Genomic DNA, 19,481 nt, shown 5'->3' with positions numbered 1-19,481 from the left:
GTGGAACCAGTGGGGCAAAACTTGGCCAAACAGCCTATGGCTCGGGAGAAAAGTGTGCACGCGGGGTCCTGCCCTGGCAGTGAGCATGTGAAGCTGAATCACTGGTTTGTGTATGAAATAGCAGATGCAGGGTGTGTGTGTGTGTGTGTGTGTGTGTGTGTGTGTGTGATATGTGATGGGGGTGAGAGGACAAATTGGGGGTGTTGCATTCTTTTTTTGTTTGTTTTTTTGTTTTGCTTTTTGGGTCACACCCAGCATTGCACAGGGGTTACTCCTGGCTCATGCACTCAGGAATTACTCCTAGCAGTGCGTTGGGGACCATATGGGATGCTGGGAATTGAACCCAGGTTGGCCACATGCAATGCAAACGCCCACCGCTGTGCTATAGATCCAGCCCCGGGGGTTGTTGCATTCTCTAGGGTGTGCCTGGAGAATAGAAACCAGGTCATTTCTCTGCATATTTGTAGTGTACCAAGAACAGAACTTTGTGGCGATGTTCTTAGAAGGAATTTGATGTGGCTTCAAAATTGAGCAGCACGTTGCCAAGCTGGTTGTTGGTGGGACCACAGCCCACCTCCTCCTGCTGCTCTTACCCTCCCCCGCCAGCCCCCAGACTCCCATTGCTGGAAGAGTACAAACAAGCTGTGTTCCTGCTCTCAGCTCCCCACCTCTTCCAGCCTCCGGTTCACCCTCTCCTCCCTTTCTTCCTCTGGCTCCCCAAGGCTCTGCCATGTTTCCTTCCTCCTGCACAACTGTATTCCCTTCTCTTTCCATAGGGCTGAGTGGGTGCCATGATCTGGTTACAGGCCTTTCTGCCAATTCCTTAGTTGGACCTGAATTTCCTTGCAGGCCAGAGCTTGCTTTCATTCACCAAGTAGGAAATGTGGGAGTCAGTACCTGCAGACTCTCCTTAGGCCCCAAGCCTCGTTCATCCCTTCTTAGACAACAGAAAGGAGAGGTGAAGGAAGAATTCTTCTGCCCTACCTACCTTGCCATCTGCATCTAGAAAATCCTAACAGCCCTTCCATGCCTCCCCAGTTGTCCCCTCACTCAACTGGAAGTCATTGTCCTGTTCTTGGGACCTCACCATGTAACATGTTCAGCATTTCATTTTAATCTTTTGAAATCTGCTTCTTGCCCTAACTATATTAAACCCATTTAAAAAATTTATTTGGGGGGTCAAAATGATATTACAGTGGTTAGAGTGTTTGCCTTGCATGTGGCAGACCCAGATTCAATACTAGGCATCCCATATAGTTTCCTGAGTACCACCAGGAGTGATTTCTGAGTGTAGAGCCAGGAATAACCCCTGAGGACCACTGGGTACACCCCCATTTGTTGTTTGGAGTTGTGTTTTGTTGTATTTTATTTCTGTTTGTTTAGGAGGCACAACCAGTCTTACTCCTGATTCTGTGCTCAGGAATCACTCTTTTTGAGGCTCAGGGGACCATATGCAGTGCCAGGGGATTGAACCAGGGTTGGTGCCATCAAGGCAAGTATTTTAACACCTCTCTGGCCCCAAGATTGAGAACCCTGAGAGCAAAGCAGATGTTGATGATCAGCTGGTCGCTGGTCAGCCCCTTGCATGCTCCCTAGCAGATGGGAGGTGAGCGTGTCTCACATTGAACAGATGTGGCACTCCCTAATCCTCTGGCCACACAAACTCCCAACTCCAGTGAGGTCCTGCCAGGGAACTTGGACCCATTCATTTGCAGCATGACTTTCTTTTCCCTCACCCAGAAGCAACTGCCTATTCCCAGCTCCAAGTTCCTTTGGCCTCGTCCTTGCCTCCTACCCTCCTGAGCTGTACTGGCCCATGTCGGGTCTCTGAGTTACTTTTACTCACCAGACAAACCGCAGCGGAACTGCCCGCTGGAGTTCAGCTCAGGCCTTGGGTGCTACCCGGGAGATGGCGTGGGACTTGCTCTCAGTGCGGGTGGCACTCACCAGGGACACAGTTGGGCACAAAAACTCTTCCCTCCGCAGCCCCCAGGAAAGGTCACTTTTGCCTAATTTCCTTCTTGAGAGTTTGAGCTGCACCTTGATATATTTATTTTGCTGCCTCCCTGGCTTGATCGTTTTTTCAAATGCAGTTTGTCCCTGAAGTTCTAGTGGAGGGTTAATGAGGGGCTTTTCCTGATCAGAGATTCACATTTATGAAACCCTAATTAGGCACTGCCTTGGTGGGTGTCTTGGTGAGGGAAATGTGTGGGCAAAAGCCAAGGCTGAGCTGAAAAGCTGTTTAGACGCCCAATTAGGAGCCGGCGAGAGGAATTCTCATTCTTTCGACCCGAGGCTTAGCCCAGCTGCTCTTCTCCCCCGGAGGCCCACCTTGCAGAGTGCAACTCTTGTCCTCTGAAGTGACCCCTATTAAAATGAGATCAAATGTGTCCCCTTTCAAATTGCTAGCATGGTACTTTATTTATTTATTTTTTAAATCCTTGTGGTCAGAACTCAAGGCACACACGCTCACTGCTGTCGGCAGGAGTGGAAACAGGTATGACCTTTTGCCAGAAAAGGAAAAAAAGACAATCTGCATCCATGAGAACCATCTAAAATGCCCCTACTCTGTGATTCCAAGGGTTTCACAAGGATATCATCAGAAATGGAAACAAAGGTGTGTGTACAAAGAAATTCATTGTGACCACACTTGTACTTGCTGGGACATGAGAAAAGGCTGATAAGAAGGGCACAGTGACGTGCCAGCCTGGACTGCCCCTCTCTGCAGACCCCCAGAACGAAACTGCAGCTACGGCGGCGGCATTTTAATGCCGATCTTAAGCAAAACTGGCGAACTTTCCAGTCGTGCCTACAGTGCGATCACGCTGACCTTTCCCAACTGTTGTTTCCCGGGATGCTTATAGGAACGCTATAAATAGAGGAGCTCTATTTTCCAGCAGGCTGGGAAAGTCATTACCAGCGCATACTTTCAGGCGGCTGGGAGCCTTGGATATGCTAATGACATGACATTTTTCTTTTTTAATTTTAAAAAGAAATGGGACTCGGTGTCTAGGGTCCCAGTTCTTGTGGGGTGTGTGGGGAGATGGGAGAGGGCGGCTGTTCCTGGAACACCCCTCAGAAAAGCTAGGGGGAAGCCTGGGGAGAGGATTCCACAATCAAGAGAGCAGGACGCCGCCAAGGTGGAGGTACGAAATTAGTTTTGATTGGCTTCTTTGTGGGGTGTTTTCTGTGAGCTGCACGAACGTTACGAGTGTGTGAGGGAGAAGGACCTGGAGGGTGACACCTTCAGCAGATGTGGAGGCTTTAACCTGCCGACCCAGTGGAGAGCAGGTGGCCTGGAGGGGAGCCCACCCCCTAACCCTCCCACCACACCCTCCGCCCCGTCCTCATGCTCTGCCCACACTTACAGGGTTTGGGGTAGTGTAAGTCCTTCCTCATACCAGAAAGGGCCAGAGATTTCCTGATGCCTCTGAAATGTCCCCTAGAGTGGCCGATATTCAGGTTCTGGGATTGCTGCCTGATTTTCCTTGTCCAGACCTCAAAACCTGGGTGGGCCTCCTGGGAGATGTCTTCTCACTCACATATTCTTCTTAGCCTGGGATGTAGCTCAGTAGTAGAGCATTTGCCTTGCATGTTCAAACCAATAAGAAAGTGAGGTCAAGTACTCTCTTCAACTCTCATGGTTCCTTCAACACTAGACATTGCCTTTTTTTTCTTTTTGGCCCTTTATTTACTTTCAGCACACATCTCCCATCCTGAGCAATCCCTCCAACCATCATTGACTTAGTGATCCCTTCTCTGTTCCAGCTGCCTTTTCCCCCAGCTCATGAGGCAGGCTACCAGCCGTGGAGCAATCTTCCTGGCCCTTATCTCTACTGTCCTTGGGTGTTAGTCTCTTATTATGTCATTTTATATTCCACAAATGAGTGCAGTCCTCCTATGCCTTGTCCCTCTCTTTCTGAGTCATTTCACTTAGCATGATACTCTCCCGGTCCATCCACTTATCAACCCGAGTGTCCAAGAACAGACGACGATTAAAGAAACTTTGAAACATCTACACAATGGAATACTATGCAGCTATTAGGAAAGATGAAGTCATGAAATAGACACTGCCTTTGGGTCTTCCATTGTAACCTATGCCTCAGAGCTCTGTTCCCCACCCAGCTTGGTCTCGCTCATGAGGCGGGAGGGGAGTGTAAGCCAGAAGTAACAGCTCAACCAAGTGTAGCCGGCACCGAGCTGTACTCAGCAGTATGTCGTAGGATTTCGGAGACATCTGCTGGACCCCTCCTGCTTACCTTCCAAGGCCCCCTAAAATATTCATCAGACTTTATCAGGCTAATGGGCTTCAAAAGGAACAATTTTCTGAGACATGAGACAGGACAGTATAAAAAGAACATTAAGGACAAAATCCTTATTCCAAAATGAAAGGGAAAAGATCATTTAGCATCCCTGTTGGTGTTATCTATTCATGAGAAACAGCACATTCAATCCAGAGTGGGATGTCGGCCGGGCTTTGATGCCCTCACCTTGGGGTCACCTTCACACAGAACTCATCTGTCTCTGCTGCTACGCATGGCAGTGGCGATGCAGACAAGAGGATCCAGATGAGAGGAGCAGATGAGGCGGGGAGCAGGAATTAGAGGGAGAGGAGGGGTGGGAAGAGAGAGTCCAACAGAACTCCAAGGCACTCGTGGATGGGGCTGCTGTGGGGAGGGGGCCTCCGTCCTCTGGCCTCGCCACCTTTGATGCTTCCTATCTCCCTTGCCAAGACATGCCACTCTCGGTTTAGATTTGGGACCATGCTGTGTAAGAGCGGTTACTTGAGACCAGTGATGGTGGCTCCATCCCAGATCCTAATATTTCTACTCATCTGAGAAGGCCAGGTTTAAGGTCTCAGCCTAGATATAGACATATTGGGTGCAGATGGTTGTCAGCGTGAAGGCGTCTGGATCTCTAACTTGGGGCGCAAGGACTCTCATGAATGAGACTAAATTGAACATGGAAAATTCGCTAGAGAGTAGATTCCAGGTGCTTTTACTACACAGGTGCACAGCGGTTGCCCTATGAGGGAATAATTGGTGAATCAGCATGACTGTGGTCATCGTTTCACCACATATATGTGTGTGTGTGTGTGTCAAATCACTGTGTTGTGTATCTTAACTATGTGCAATGCTTTTAGATATCTAAGAAGTTTTAAGTGTGACATGAGGGCATCTGTTCAGGTAATTTTTTCACTCAGTGAGTCAGATATTTCCCTGTCTTATAGAAAGACCCCTACTTTTGGGTTCCCTTCTGCACCCACCCACCCCCTGGGAACTCCAAGATAGGATGTAATTTGGGGTGTGTGGGAAGACTAGTTCTCTCAGATTTATTTTGCTTGAGTTTTAGGTGACATGAGATTACAACAGCTCTTTCAGGGGGAAAGGGATTTGAGGTTCCTATTCTCCCATATCCAACCTTCTTCCTCTTTCACATGCAGTTCCTTCTCTTTTGCTCCTTCCTCATTCCCAATTCTATCTTCCCGTTTCCTCTTTCGAGTCCCATCCATCCTCTTCTTCTCTAGCTTCACCATCATTTCTCTTGCAATAGAGCGTCTTCTTTTATAGAACCCTAGTCTACTCCAAAGCTTAGAGAAATAACTTCAATTCCATTTATTTTTCTCTCCTAAAGAAAAATAAAAATAGGGGGTTGGTGGATAGGGCACTTGCCTTGCATGTGGCTGACCAGGGTTTGATCCCTGGTACCCCTTATAGCCCTCCATGCACTGCCAGGAGAGATTCCTGAGCAAAGAACCAGGAATGAGCCCTGAGAACCATTGGGTATGGCTCCAAAACCAGAGAAATAAGAAGAAAAATTGCATACAGATTTTGGCTGATAACCCCCCAACTGTCCCCCAAGAACTCACCAGCCTACACAGTTAGTTATTATATGAACAAGGAGATGGGCCCTTATCACCAATACCATCAAATTCTGACCTCCTTGTTGAATACTTCGGTGTTCTTCTGTCCCATAGTTTGGCCATTGTGTCTGTGTGACTTCTCTAGACTCAATCCTACCATACATTGTAGTCGAGGAGTTCTTTGCAATAAAAACTGTTGATCAAAACGTGTGCTCCTGCTGGTGGGAATGCCGACTGGTTCAGCCCTTTTGGAAAACAATATGGACGATTCTCAAAAAATTAGAAATTGAGCTTCCATTTGACCCAGCAATACCACTCCTGGGAATATACCCCGGAGAGGCAAAACGGTATAGTAGAGATGGCATCTGTATTTCTATGCTCATTGCAGCACTGTTTACAATAGCCAGAATCTGGAAAAAAACAGAGTGCCCCCAAACAGATGACTGGTTAAAGAAACTCTGGTTCATCTACACAATGGAATACTATGTAGCTGTCAGAAAACATGAAGTCATGAAATTTGCATATAAATGGATCAACATGGAAAGTATCATGTTGAGTGAAATGAGTCAGAAAGAAAGAGACAGACATAGAAAGATTGCACTCATATGTGGAATATAATGTAACTGAGAAGTACAAGTTGGCAATGATGCAACTTCTGACAGGTATCTCTCTGGACTTAGTTAGTAAAATACTAAAATACAGAAACCCGAAACGGAGAAGCCGCTAAGTGTGGTCACTCGGCCTCATACCTCTTCATCCTCAGCAATGGAAAACAAATTATCTAATGCTTCCTTTTCAGCAGGTCTGACTTTAGGGGAGAGACTCTCCAAACAATAATAGTGAGTTTTGTTGAAATATTGAATGCAATCAAAGTGAAAGTAAAGTGAAATTTATTAGTTACACAGGCGGGGGGGCTAAGGGTGGGGGGCTAGGGGCGTGGGGAGGTTAGGGGTGTGGGGATGCGGGTTGGTGCTATACTGGGATTCTTGGTGGTGGAATATGTGCACTGGTGAAGGGATGGGTATTCAAGCATTGTATAACTGAGATTCAAACCTGAAAACTTTGTAACTTTCCACATGGTGACTCAATAAAAAATTTAAAATTAAAAAAATATATATAAAATATCAAAATAAAAATATAAAAAAGAGTAAAAAAAAAAAAAAAAAAAAAAAAAAACGTGTTCTCTTCTCTTTCCAGAAGAAGAGTAAAAGCCTGTTGGAAGTCTCATTGCACATTCAATTTTAACTGTCCCTTCTCTTTCTTCTGATTAGATTTGTGACAAAGAGTGGCATTACTATGTCATCAACGTGGAGTTTCCTGTAGTTACCTTATACATGGATGGAGCAACATACGAGCCATACCTGGTGACCAACGATTGGCCCATTCATCCATCACACATCGCCATGCAGCTTACGGTTGGAGCTTGTTGGCAAGGTAACCCTGACTTGACTCCCTCCCCCTGTTCCATCACTGCTCAAGGGCACTAATAGTGAAGAGAGAGCAGTAAGTGCTGTGAGAACTAGTCTGGAAAATGTGCTATCCCTTAGTGACAAAACGGGGTTTGTAAGAAATTAGTACAAATCTAGGCACTAAGCTTGTGTAATAATAAAGCACTTGGCATGAGCCCAGGTTTTGATTTTAGAGCAACAGGAGCAGTTTTCTGGTCGCCTCTGAGTTGCTAATGCTTTCCATTGTCCTGGCACCATCTGTGGTTTCAAACTGGGCTGTGGAGAGAAAGGACTGAGGCTGCATGTAGAGTTATGTAGTGTTGCTCTGTGAAGTGCTAGGTTGGTCCAGATTCCAGGGGCTCTCTCTCTCTCCACACAAGCTGCCTAACCCCCTGTTGACTCCTGAGTGTCCACAGATATAAGGCCACTCAGGTTCCCCTCAGCACTGGCCCCTTCCTTGCTCATTAAGGTCAGGGCTTTCTTGTTGCTTTCTCCAGATCAGGCACCTGGTCCCTCCCTGCTTTCTCTCTACTTCCCAAACCCAGGCAGATCTCCTCTTTGGGAGAAGTGGGCGCCAGCTCTCCTCGTGCATGGGTAATCGTTCTGTCTCTCACTACGCTGGGTTGACGTCTTTGTTTTGGCTCCCTAGAGGGCCACAATAACCCGAGAGCAACGGGATGAAAAATAATCCTTGATAAACAGATTTGGAGCTATGACTCAACTCCTATTGAAGGGTTCTTTGAAAGCAACAGATTTGTGATTTTGACCATACGAGGCTAAGGGGGAGAGGTGGGTTATGGGATAAGATTGTGCCTTCAGAAAACCAGCGGAGCAAAGACCGAAGAGTAAATCAGGGGAGGCAGGCTGGTTTGGAACCAAGAGCGGTTGCTGGACTGCTTCGTGGAAAGGAAAGGAAAATGTGGCACGGAGATCAGCCTCGGTGCATAAAACCCAGGAGGTGACTCACGGGAGCGAATGGAAGAGGAGGTTTCGAGTTGAGGTCACCTACTTGGCATCTGATATCCATCACTTGGTAACCAAAAGGTCATGAAACATTTCACATTGCTGGTGAGTACTTCATCTGGATTGCGGAATTCCCAAGGCTCTCAGAAAAGAGAGGTGATAGCATCTGGCAAGAATCCATGGAACTAATTAGGAGAGCAAGGCACTGATTCAGAGATTGCCCAGGAATCATCCGTCACTGAACACAGCTGTACCACAGGAAAGGCCCTCTCCTGTGGCTCCCAGCCCCATCTGGACACCAACTACCCACCAATACTCTCAAACACCACCTGCATGGATCATACCCACAGAGCACCCCAGTCATATCTTACTATGAACCTGGCCATGGCCCTTCCTTTAAGGGCCTTCAGAGACAATATCTTCTTTTTTAATTGAATCACCATGAGATATAGTTACAAAGCTTTCATGTTTGAGTTTCAATCATGCAATGATTGAACACCCATCCCTCTACCGGTGCACATTCTCCACCACCAATATCCCTCGTATGCCCCCATTTCCAACCTTCTCCCTGCCTCCATGGCTGACAATTTCCCCCATACTCTCTCTCTACTTTTGGGAATTATGTTTTGCAGTACAGATGGTGAGAGTTTATCATGTTTGGTCCTTTATCTACTTTCAGCACACATCTCCCATCCCAAACAATTCCTCCAACCATCATTGACTTAGTGATCCCTTCTCTATTCCAGCTTCCTTCTCCCCAAGTTCATGAGACAAGCTCTCAACTATTAGGCAGTATTTCTGGCCCTTATGTCTACTGTCCTTGGATGTCAGTCTCATATTGTGTTATTTTATATTCCACAAATGAGTGCAGCAGAAACAATACCTTCATCCCCATCATCCCAGACAACCTGCATCAGAAAGTTTCCTGCCACCAGCCCCCTACCCCACTTCTGCAATTTTCACAAGCTCAGATGCAACTGTGGCCCACCTGGTTCTGTACCTAATGGGTGAAAAGCCATCTCCACAAACATTAAAAGTCATCCTTTCAGGAATTAGGGTGACCTCAAGTCAATGAGACTAGGTTAAGGTGTACTGCCATGACAAGAAAGTCCCAAAGGTCAGTTACTTAAAATATTTTCTATTCATAATTACTAAAAAATAACAGAGAGCTCTCAGTCTCAGATGCAAGCATGTCTAGTGGCCATGTTGCTGAATTCTGAGGACAAAGAGAGCATAGCGAATCTCATAACACTCAACACCTTCAGGTGACACCAATTATTTTTACTCACTTTGTATTGACCAAAGCTGGCATGTGGCAACACCTGATTCCAGCAGGACAGGGCCAGAAACCTGCCATGTTTCTGGGAGAAAAGTGAAAAATAGGTTCTGAACAGCAGCAGAGTCCAAAGGTACTTGTTTAACTGTCCTTCTCAGGTGAGAAACATCTTCCTCTAAGCAATCCCAAAGCTCCACAGTTACTGGCCCCAAATTCAATGGCCATGCTTCCTGGGGCTCTCTTTATCAGGGTGAAAATGTAGGTGGTCTTTGCTGGGGATATCTGTTGCCCATTAAAAAAAATAGGAAGTTTTGCAAAAATGAGAAAGAAAACAATTTGGATATTTGCGTGAAAGAAGTATTTGCCACTCATATAGCCAATGTTACACACATACAGACACACACACTGAAACACTGGAATGAGGAAAAATAATGATAATACTCACCCTCACACACAAAAAAAGAATTTAAGTAACACATCAGTCTGTGGTCCATAGCAATTCGGAAATTCCTCTGGGCAGATGCTTCAAAAGGACCCCCAAGCTAGGGTGGGGAGTGTTTTTTGTGGCCCTTTACCCCATTTTCCTGGTGCTGTTTCCATATTTATTGTCTCGCAAGATCCCACATAAAGGACTAAAGATAATTTGACTCTATCCATAGCATCTCTGATGTTGTGAAGATACAACCCAACCTCTTTGAAAAAAACACATTTACGATTTTGAGCTTTTTTAAGAGCTATGCCACAAAAATGCTTTTTAAATATTAAACCAAGTCAGGCATTTCTTTTCTAAGAATGGGAAGAAGAGGGAGAATCAGGGTGGAGTGCTTCTTTCTTCTTCCTAGATAAACATGAGAACAGCTCTTCCCTGGAGTTAGGTGTGGTCGTGGGATTTCCTTTGGCTACTAATACGTGAGTGGACATTTCTCTGGTGGGAATGAACTATGGGGTGTCAAGGACTCCATTCCATACCGTAATGTTAGAACGCACTGTTAATCTCAACTTGCAGTTAAGGATACAAGACAAGTGTTAGAAGATTGGGTATGGGATATGAACAGGAATCAGACCACATACTTTCTGGGTCCTTGGAGAAGATGTGCATGCTTTCCCTCAAAGGAATGCCAGGTCTTTGGGAGATTTTCAGCATAGGCAAAAACTCCTTAAAACTCTTTCAAATTGAGCTGTATGAAATGAGTGAGAATTCACTAGGAAGAAGAGGAGGGAAATGCTATGGTGAGGAGATAGCACAGTGGTGGTACCCTTCCTATTTCCATCGCCAGCACCATGTGGTTCCTTGAACATCACCGAGTGCAGCCCTGGAGGTTTCGAGCATTGCCAGGGTGGCCTGTGTATCCCAGCATTGCATGCTCAAGGCCTTGCATTGAACTGGTTGACCAGTTGGCCAAGAATTGCCATGGGATCCCTTCAGCCTTCTGAGCATCCCTTGGGAGACCCAAGTGAGAGAGAGGGAGAGAGAGAGGGAGAGAGAGAGAGAGAGAGAGAGAGGGAGAGAGAGAGGGAGAGAGAGAGAAAGGGAGAGAGAGAGAGAGAGACCTATGCCATGGCAAGGAATCATGGATCCTGCATGACAGGATCCCTTCCTGTGTTCGTGCCCCTAGAACACATGGTGGAGTGGAAGAGGTGGAGGAGTGCGCAAGGCCAGGGAGCATTGCCCTGTCTCATTAAGGAGCTTAGATTCTCATGAATACCTAATAATATCTTCTTTACAGCCACCCTTTTGTCTTGTGAAGGCACATCCATGGAGCCTGCAAAAGGACATGGCACTGTGAAATTAATAGCCCACAATGCAGTCCTTTCCTCAGCGAGCTCTAAACCTTCGGAGGCCCACTTATATACATATTATAAGCCCACTGTGTGAACCTCTAATTGCCTTGGGGCCTGCAGTTGTGTGGAGCTGCTGGTGTTGGTTGTTGGTTGTTTTTTTTTTTTTCAGGTGCTTTTAAGGTTGGCAAGGGAACTGGCTCCCACTTGCAAAATTTCCAATCAGGTCTAACAAAGAGGAGAGAAAATAATTTGATAGCAGCTGCCCATGGGGTCCTCGGGGGGACTGGCTCCAGCCCCACTGCCAATTAGCCTGCTGTGTCCTGTTAGTGAATCAAAAGCCAAAGTCGTCCGTGAAACTGCCTTTTCATGGGTATTTTTCTAACAGTAATTAAAAAAATAGATATTGAGTCTTCATTTACACTTAAGCAGTGTTGCCAGAACAGCCTGCGGCCTCAACACATCTTCATGGCAGAGAGCGTTTGGCTTTCGCAGTCCAAACGGCCTCACGTCAAGCCAGATGCCTCCTTTCTTGGCAAGGCTGTGTACATCTCCTTGCCCTCATTTGGGTGCTGATGAAACGTGCTCTGGGGCAGGATCAGACCCTCTGGTGACCCAAGGCAGTCATGACTCAAAACCCACTGCCTTGGGACAAATTCTCTCCCTGTATCCTGTCACTGGAGGAAACAATTTCAAAAGGTGGGTTGCTTTGTTCTCTCCCAGGTACTTCCTGGGTATCACTTTTCTAGTGGTGAAATTTCAAGTCCTGTTATTCTTTTTTTTTTTCAGTAGATTTATTTACTGATTACAAATGTAAATATGTTTCTATATTGTAAAAAAAAGTGACCTTTTGTGTGACATGGCAGATATATTTATTAATTCTACTATTTTAAAATTTATTTGAACATCCATAAAAATTATATAGATGATCAGGGCTGGAGCGATAGCACAGCGGGTAGGGCATTTGCCTTGCACGAGGCCGACCTGGGTTCGAATCCCAGCATCCCATATGGTCCCCTGAGCACCGCCAGGGGTAATTCCTGAGTGCAGAGCCAGGAGTAACCCCTGTGCATCACCAGGTGTGACCCAAAAAGCAAAAAAAAAAAAAATTATATAGATGATAGTTTACTGAATTTTTAGCATACTAGATTATTCTTTTTTAACTTTTAATAAGTGGGACACCGTGAGGGTACAGTTACAAATTTACCCATCTTCGTGCTTATGTTTCCCTCATACAATGTTCGAGAACCCATCCCTCCACCAGTGTCCATTCTCCACCACCAATGAACCCAGTATCCCTCCCACCCTCCAATCCCGTCCCCCCAACCCCCCACCCCCGCCTCTGTGGCAGAGTATTTTTAAGTAGCAGCAACAGGAGACCGTGTCTGCTTGGCCCTTGGATCTTCTAAACTGGAGTGTGGCAAGTTCTGTAACCCCAGTCCCCCGAGAAGTTAGAAGGCCCTACTGGTTGCATTGGGCCAAGCTCTGGGGCAGCCCCAGCATTGTAAAGCAAGGTCACTGCAGGCAACATTCCCGGATGCCTCTAACATTCTGCAGTAGGAGCCAAACGCCTCAGCACTCCCTGTTTGGTTTTCCCTCTTTCCCTTCCCTTTGTTGTTGCAAATGACACAAGGGTTTGTGCCCTGGGCTGTGGTTCTTGCACACTCTTATGGCATGAGACGTTCACCCAGGGCCCCTACACTTTAGCTATTACGGTACCACTTTAGCTCTTATGGTACCAGGATCACAAAGAGCTGTGCTACCGGGCTCACCATTGGCATGTAGGGTGGTGCCAGGGATCGAACTCGGGGCATCAGGCCTGCAGCTCAGTCTACCCCTGAACACACACCCCTGCCTTTACCTATTGGCCTGACATCTGGACCCAAGTTCTCTCCACAGAGTAGCCGAGCAGGGTTAGGGTTCTTGGCTCACCCCCTCCTCACTTCCTCCTCCTCTTCCCTTCCTGGTGGCTAGTTCCTGTTGACTACCTCATCCCTCCTCTGCTAGGGGTCTCCTCCCCTCATCTGGATCTTCCTAAGACCCTCCAGCTTTACCGTCTCCTGACTTGGATGCCCCCTTTAAGCTCCTGACCGTAAACCCTACCCACTACTGACCAAAGAAAGCGCTATCAGAAGGTTGAGATCTAGGAATTAAAACCATTCAGGGGACCAATGTCGAAAGGGTTTAGGGGGTCCTGAGGCAAGGAACCCAGAAAGGAAAAGACAGATTAGGCTAGAGGGTGGTGTGGGGGAACTGGAGCCACAGGTGGTCCTGAGAGCTTGTTTCTGTGTCAGACACTAAATCCATGCAGACTTGGAGTGGCTGCTGGTGTTTAATAAGCTCAGTCTAATTTAGTACAAATTCTCTTAATAAAGTCTGTGTTGAAATGATGCCGCCTCCCTCGGGTCCTGGCGGCTGGAAGACAGAGATGGGCGCTAGCGCCGTCAGCCTGGGGATCCGAGGGCCTTTCCACGGGGGCACTTCACAGCACCCCAGGCCCTAGCTTGCCCCTTCCACAAGCAGGCCAAGGTCAATTTTAGGACTCTCCCTAACTCTCCCCAACGCACATACTCCTCACATCAGCATACTTCCTCACTGGAGAATCACAATGGATGTTTGCTTACTGAAAACTCACCCTTGGAAATGGGCAAAATAAAGCATTCTGGGGGCTGGAGTGATAGCACAGTGGGTAGGGCATTTGCCTTGCACGCAGCCGACCCAGGTTCGATTCCCAGCATCCCATATGGTCCCCTAAGCACCACTGGGGGGGGGGGTGATTCCTGAGTGCAGAGCCAGGAGTAACCCCTGAGCGTCGCCAGGTGTGACCCAAAAAGCAAAGAATATAAATAAATAAACAAATAAATAAATAAAGCAATCTGTTTGGCCTCCTCAACCCTTGTTTCTCAATCTTAGTCACCACTGCCCCTGGCACACATACACACTCTGCTCAGTGAGGCCCACTTTCTATGACGAGTGTTCCAGGAGCACTCTGGGAAAATCTCATCAGAGTTCTTAACATGCTGACACCAGCCTGAGCCACCGATGGCTCACGCTTGGATGGGGCTCTTTGGGCACCAATCACAGCTCCGGAGTAAGCGTGCTCACGCCACGCGGGTCCCCCTTCCTCCCGAACCCCACAGCTCCAGGAGGCCAGTAATCCTGCTGGTTGAATTTCATCCCATTTCCTAGGCTGTTTCGAAGATGATTTGCACCTCGTGTGCAGACACAGGATAACCCAAGGGTGCCTTTCACATGACCCCTGTTGAAATATCAAGGTCAGACCACTCCCTGGATGCCACGGCAGGTTGGTTTAAGAACACGGAAAACATCAGCTTCAACAGCAGCCATTTCCTGCCTGGAAATAAATAGTAGGTGTGAGTGGAGCTCAATTTTGCACCTGGTTCGAAACATTAATCTAAATGTTAGCTTAATCAGGACATTTTCTAAGGCTTGAAACAAAAACAAAAGCATCCCTCCAGCATTTCTGAGTGGGGTGGAGAAGAGAAAGGGGCGGCTGGAAGGAGGCAGAGAACTCACGTGGTGACTTCGCATGGAGAACCTGTCATTGCTTTCTCCAGAACAGGCTACGGAATTGGCGGACCTGTGCCGGGCTGTGCATTTTTCCTGCCTTCTCAGTTAGCGATGCTCTGGGGGAGGCCAAGGCCATGATCCCATTTTGCAGGTTCAGAAACTAACCTTGATCCCCCAAAGTTCTGATTTGGTACCTAGGTCTCTTACTTTAGTCACTCTGCCACCTCACCCCAGTTTCTGGGGATATGGAAGACCAAGAATATTCTGGAATCTGGGGTTGAATTACTAGCTCCATCCTTTGGCATTTTCCCCCACAGACTGGACCAAGTCAAGATGATCCTTAAAGATCTGTCCAGCTCGTGGACTTCTGGGTCACAGCCGGTCTTTAAATACAGTGTCTTACCTCCATGCTCCTTGCATCTTTGGAGAAAAAAAGGGGGTGATCTCTGAGGATCTCCCAAATCCATGAACTTCCAGCCATCTGCAAATCATGTGTTTTGCCCACTTAGAACATGCTATATAAATGTTTTGGGGAAAGGCTGGAGGAATAGGTATGAGAAATCCGAAAGCTTTTCTGAAGGAAACCAGTCGATTCTGTGTCCTGAGCCGTCCTGCTGGCAGATTGTCTCTCCAGCCTGCAGCTGAGCACCCTGGTGGGGGAAAGAGGGGTGGTGTCAGTTGGGAACACTGTGTAAAGACAAGTTTGATAACCGCGGCATGGGGGCTTCATTACACACTTCACTTAGTCTTCATGATTGTTGGCTATCTCCATCGCCGAAATGAGGAAGCAAGAGAAAGCCAGATTTCAGATGGTCCTTCCATTTGCATGGCTCAAAATTGAGACCCAACCAGCCATGAAATTGTGTTCACTGAGGGACGTCCCCATCAACACCATGCACAGAGCAGCATCAGACTCCGGCGAGAGGGAATGAGGCCCTCCCGCTCCCTCCCACCCCAGGGTGGCGCTTACACTAAATCACCATGGGGGAGGCAGCGGGGAGGGAAGCCCAGAGGTGGCCCCACACATGGGGCTAATGGAGCTCAGTCCTAGCTCGGACTCAGAGGCATGTGGGTGTGGAGCTGGAGATGGAGTCCAGCGGGCAGGGCACTTGGGCTTCACGCGGCTGACCCAGGTTCAATCTTCGGCACCCTATATGGGCCCCCCCAGGCCCCTCGAGAAGTGATCCCTGAGCACAGAGCTGGGATTAAGCCCTGAGCACAGCAGGTGTGACCCTTCCCAAGAAAAAGCCGTGTTGAGAGGGAGAGAGCTCCAAACCGCCCCACCCCCTTGGTGGAAAGGAAAGTGAGGGGGAATTAATTCCCAGTGCAGACTCTGGCTTGGAATAACGCAGGCTTCGCTGTGACGTGCTTGTCCAGTACTCCAGTGCTCAAAGGCAGCCATGTTCTTGGTACACTCGGAAGGGGAGCTGCGGCTAAAGCCTTCCAGTGTCCTCAGAATCTCAGTACTCCTGGGCGCTCTTCCCCAGCCCCATGTCACTGCAAGCTGCCCCATCTGTAGGCAACAGCCCAATTATTACCTCCCTAGGGAATTTCCTCAAAGCCCACTGTGCCCCCTTTGTGTCCCACTGCCGGCCAGGGGCTGGGAGTAGCCTGAGTTTGAAGGGAAGCGTCCCTCCTTTCCGGCCAGTGGCCAAGCAAGCTGCCCCCTTTGAAAGCAAGCGGCCACAGTTTAACAGAAGCTGGTCCAGAGTGGAGAGTCACAAAGAATAACGTTCCCAGGGTCCACTCCAGCCCCATCTCCCTGAGTCTGCTTCTGTGAATTGGAAACGATTCCCTTTCCTTCGGGTGCCAGGGAGGGTATTGAGGAGCTGCTAGGTGTTGCAGGTGGGGGGTGGGCTCAGCCCTTTCATGCCTCAGTAACTGGTGCTCTCTGTGACCTGAACTCTCCTCTTTCCTTGCCTGAGTTAAGTGAAGGCACTGCATATGGAGAACTTCTCCACGGACCATCCATCTGCCCTGGTGACCAGAGATGCGCGGTCAGCAGCCCCTCCTAGCCGCACCCCCTGCTGAGGAACAGCTCAGAAAACAGATGCCAAGTGCCCCAATCTGCTTTTTCTAGAGCTCAGCCACCCCCCATCACCACCACCCCCCCAACACACACGTACATACATACACACATGCTCATGCATACACACATATACACAAATACATGCATATATACACCAATCTGGGGCGTCATTCGCTGGTCTGTGGAACACAGGTTGTCTCCCTCCATTTTTTCCCCTTAAGCGGATCTGTACCCAGGTTTTTCTTACATTCCTGAGGATTAAGAAGCAGAACTCAGGGGGCTGGCGCAATAGCACAGCGGGTAGGGTGTTTGCCTTGCATGCGGTTGACCTGGGTTTGATTCCCAGCATCCCATATGGTCCCCTGAGCACTGCCAGGAGTGATTCCTGAGTGCAGAGCCAGGAGTAACCCCTGTGCATCACCAGGTGTGACCCAAAAAGCAAAAAAACAAAAAAGAAGCAGAACTCAGGGGCTGAGGGGCGGCTCCCCGCATATTCCCTTCAAGTTCGTCTGTGCTTCTCTCCACACACCCCTCCTGTGACTCACAGCACAGCCAGAGCCGGATGTGAACTGAAGGAGCACCAGGGGGAATGAAGGAGGAGTAGAGGCTACTAGCGATGGCTAACCAGCAGCCCCACCTGCTAGGGATTCAGCGAAATGGCCTGTGGAAAGAGCCACGGAGTCAGAAGGACTCACCCAGGGGACCAGGACGCCTGCCCCTCACCCCGGCCTGTTGGACACATTCTCTCTGTCGTGTGTTGGGGAAAGAGCATTTGCCGCCTTCGACTACCTCAGATGCTGCACAATTTGATCCTGCTTTATTTTCCTTCCCCCGTTTCTATACTTTATTCTCCAAGTAGGAGCTCCTGGAAAGCACGGCCCACATCTGATAATGAACAGACTCGCACAGAAGGCCGGGCAGACAAATCTTTAAAATACACTTTAAAAAAATGCGTGCCGATCTAGCCTCGGGAACTCAAAACCATGTTCGCAAACATTTAGAGCAAGTTCTTTGTGTGAGGAAGCGGGTTATGTGCTTTCTTAAAATAATGCAGGAGCATGTTTGTGTCTCACTGTGAAGAGAGGAGCCATGTGGTGTACGCAGACACCCGAGATGTGACACAGAAAGATATTTTTTCATGTATCCATTATCTCCAAGACTCCCGGCTCACAGCACCCCTAGCGCCAATGTATTTCAGACTCGAGGCTGAGGCCTCCCATTGCAACATGCTAATTGAGTTGGTTTCCTGGCGCTGTGTCATTAATGAGGAAGGCACCACGGGCCTGGCATTCTTGAGTCCAGAATATAGGGCATCGCCTATCAAGAGAAAAGACAGCTCCAGAAAAACATCTTCATCTCCAAGAACGGGCACGCAGTTTGGTGTGTGAAAGATGAAGCAGCCGAGTGAGCAGTGCAGGGGGGTGAGGTGACAGGCAGGGTGGCACCCCTCTTTGTTCAGGCGATCAGCATACCAGATACCAGTCCTAAAGAGTGCCTGTTCCAGCCGGGCTATACACGGGTGGGCTGATGCTCTCGGGGTGCAGGCTCCCAAAGACATGGTTCTCAGCTCCTTTTCCAGGAAAAAAATTTAAAAACCGAAAAAACGTAACAAAAACTCAGCACACCTCACCTCCAGAAATCAAAATTTAACAAATAAGCCGTGTCTCCCAATTGGCACCCACGGTGACTACCACAGCGACCCTCTGGATCTTTCCAGCTCTAGGGATGCACTCCATCACTTCCTTTCACTGTGACCTTGGGTGGGCCCCTTTTCTCAACACTTGAGCTTGTTCATCTGTCACTGTAAAATAGTGGTTTTGTTTTTAATTACTCCCAATCCCAGGTTTGATAAAGATTCATTAAAATATGCCCGCTGAGAACTTTGCACCTTCGGCCCATACAATTCACACCTGGTAAATGTCCCTTGTTGCTGTTGGCCCTGCAGATTTAAGGGGGAAGGGGAAGACAGGCGGGAAAGAAAGAACCTTCCAGATGCTCCCGAGAGTGGCAGCTCCAGCCTTCAGGCTTGGGCTTCCACCTGGCACCAGGGTGCTCGAATCAATCGAGCTTGGCCTGTTCAGAAATCCCAGCTGTCCAGGGCAGGCGCAGCTCAGGGTACCAAGATCTTGGTGGCATGTGGCCGCTTGCGGAGATCCTGGCCACCATTCCTGTCCAGCATTGAGAGCTCTGGGTCAGAGGACGGTCACCAGGTCCAGGGCTCTCCGGCCAACGAGTGGAGCCCTGAAGTGGTTCTCCAGCCCACTGCCCAGTGGACGACTAACTGGACATCTCTGTCTTCAGGGGGGGAAGTGACCAAGCCGAGGTTTGCTCAGTTCTTCCACGGCAGCCTGGCCAGCCTCACCATCCGCCCAGGGAAGATGGACAGCCAGAAGGTCATCTCCTGCCTGCAGGCCTGCAAGGAAGGGCTGGACATTAACTCCCTGGAGAGCCTGGGCCAGGGAATCAAGGTAAGGAAGGAGCCACCCAATCAGAGAGTCCAGAGCCAGGGCACCTGGGTAATGGGGGTGGGGCCATCAATTTGCATAGAAATGGGGCCCCAGCAAAGGTGCTGCCAGGGGGGCCCGGACAGGT

General features: G+C 48.5%; 1 protein-coding gene across 1 annotated transcript in view; it reads left to right on the top strand.

Annotated features, from left to right (window-relative positions):
* The window catches only part of CLSTN2 (calsyntenin 2), a 484,980-nt gene that overhangs the window by 438,607 nt on the left and 26,892 nt on the right, over window positions 1–19,481 (top strand). Inside the window, exons 9-10 of the mRNA XM_055127980.1 lie at window positions 7,135–7,297; window positions 19,191–19,357. Coding sequence (XP_054983955.1) covers window positions 7,135–7,297; window positions 19,191–19,357 — 330 coding nt within the window. The remainder of the gene's footprint in view (window positions 1–7,134; window positions 7,298–19,190; window positions 19,358–19,481) is intronic.

Source organism: Sorex araneus, chromosome 2, assembly GCF_027595985.1.
Source record: "Sorex araneus isolate mSorAra2 chromosome 2, mSorAra2.pri, whole genome shotgun sequence".
In the NCBI taxonomy this organism is placed as follows: domain Eukaryota; kingdom Metazoa; phylum Chordata; class Mammalia; order Eulipotyphla; family Soricidae; genus Sorex; species Sorex araneus.
The sequence above is the reverse complement of the archived record's forward strand: the minus strand, read 5'-3'. Positions and strand labels throughout refer to the sequence as shown.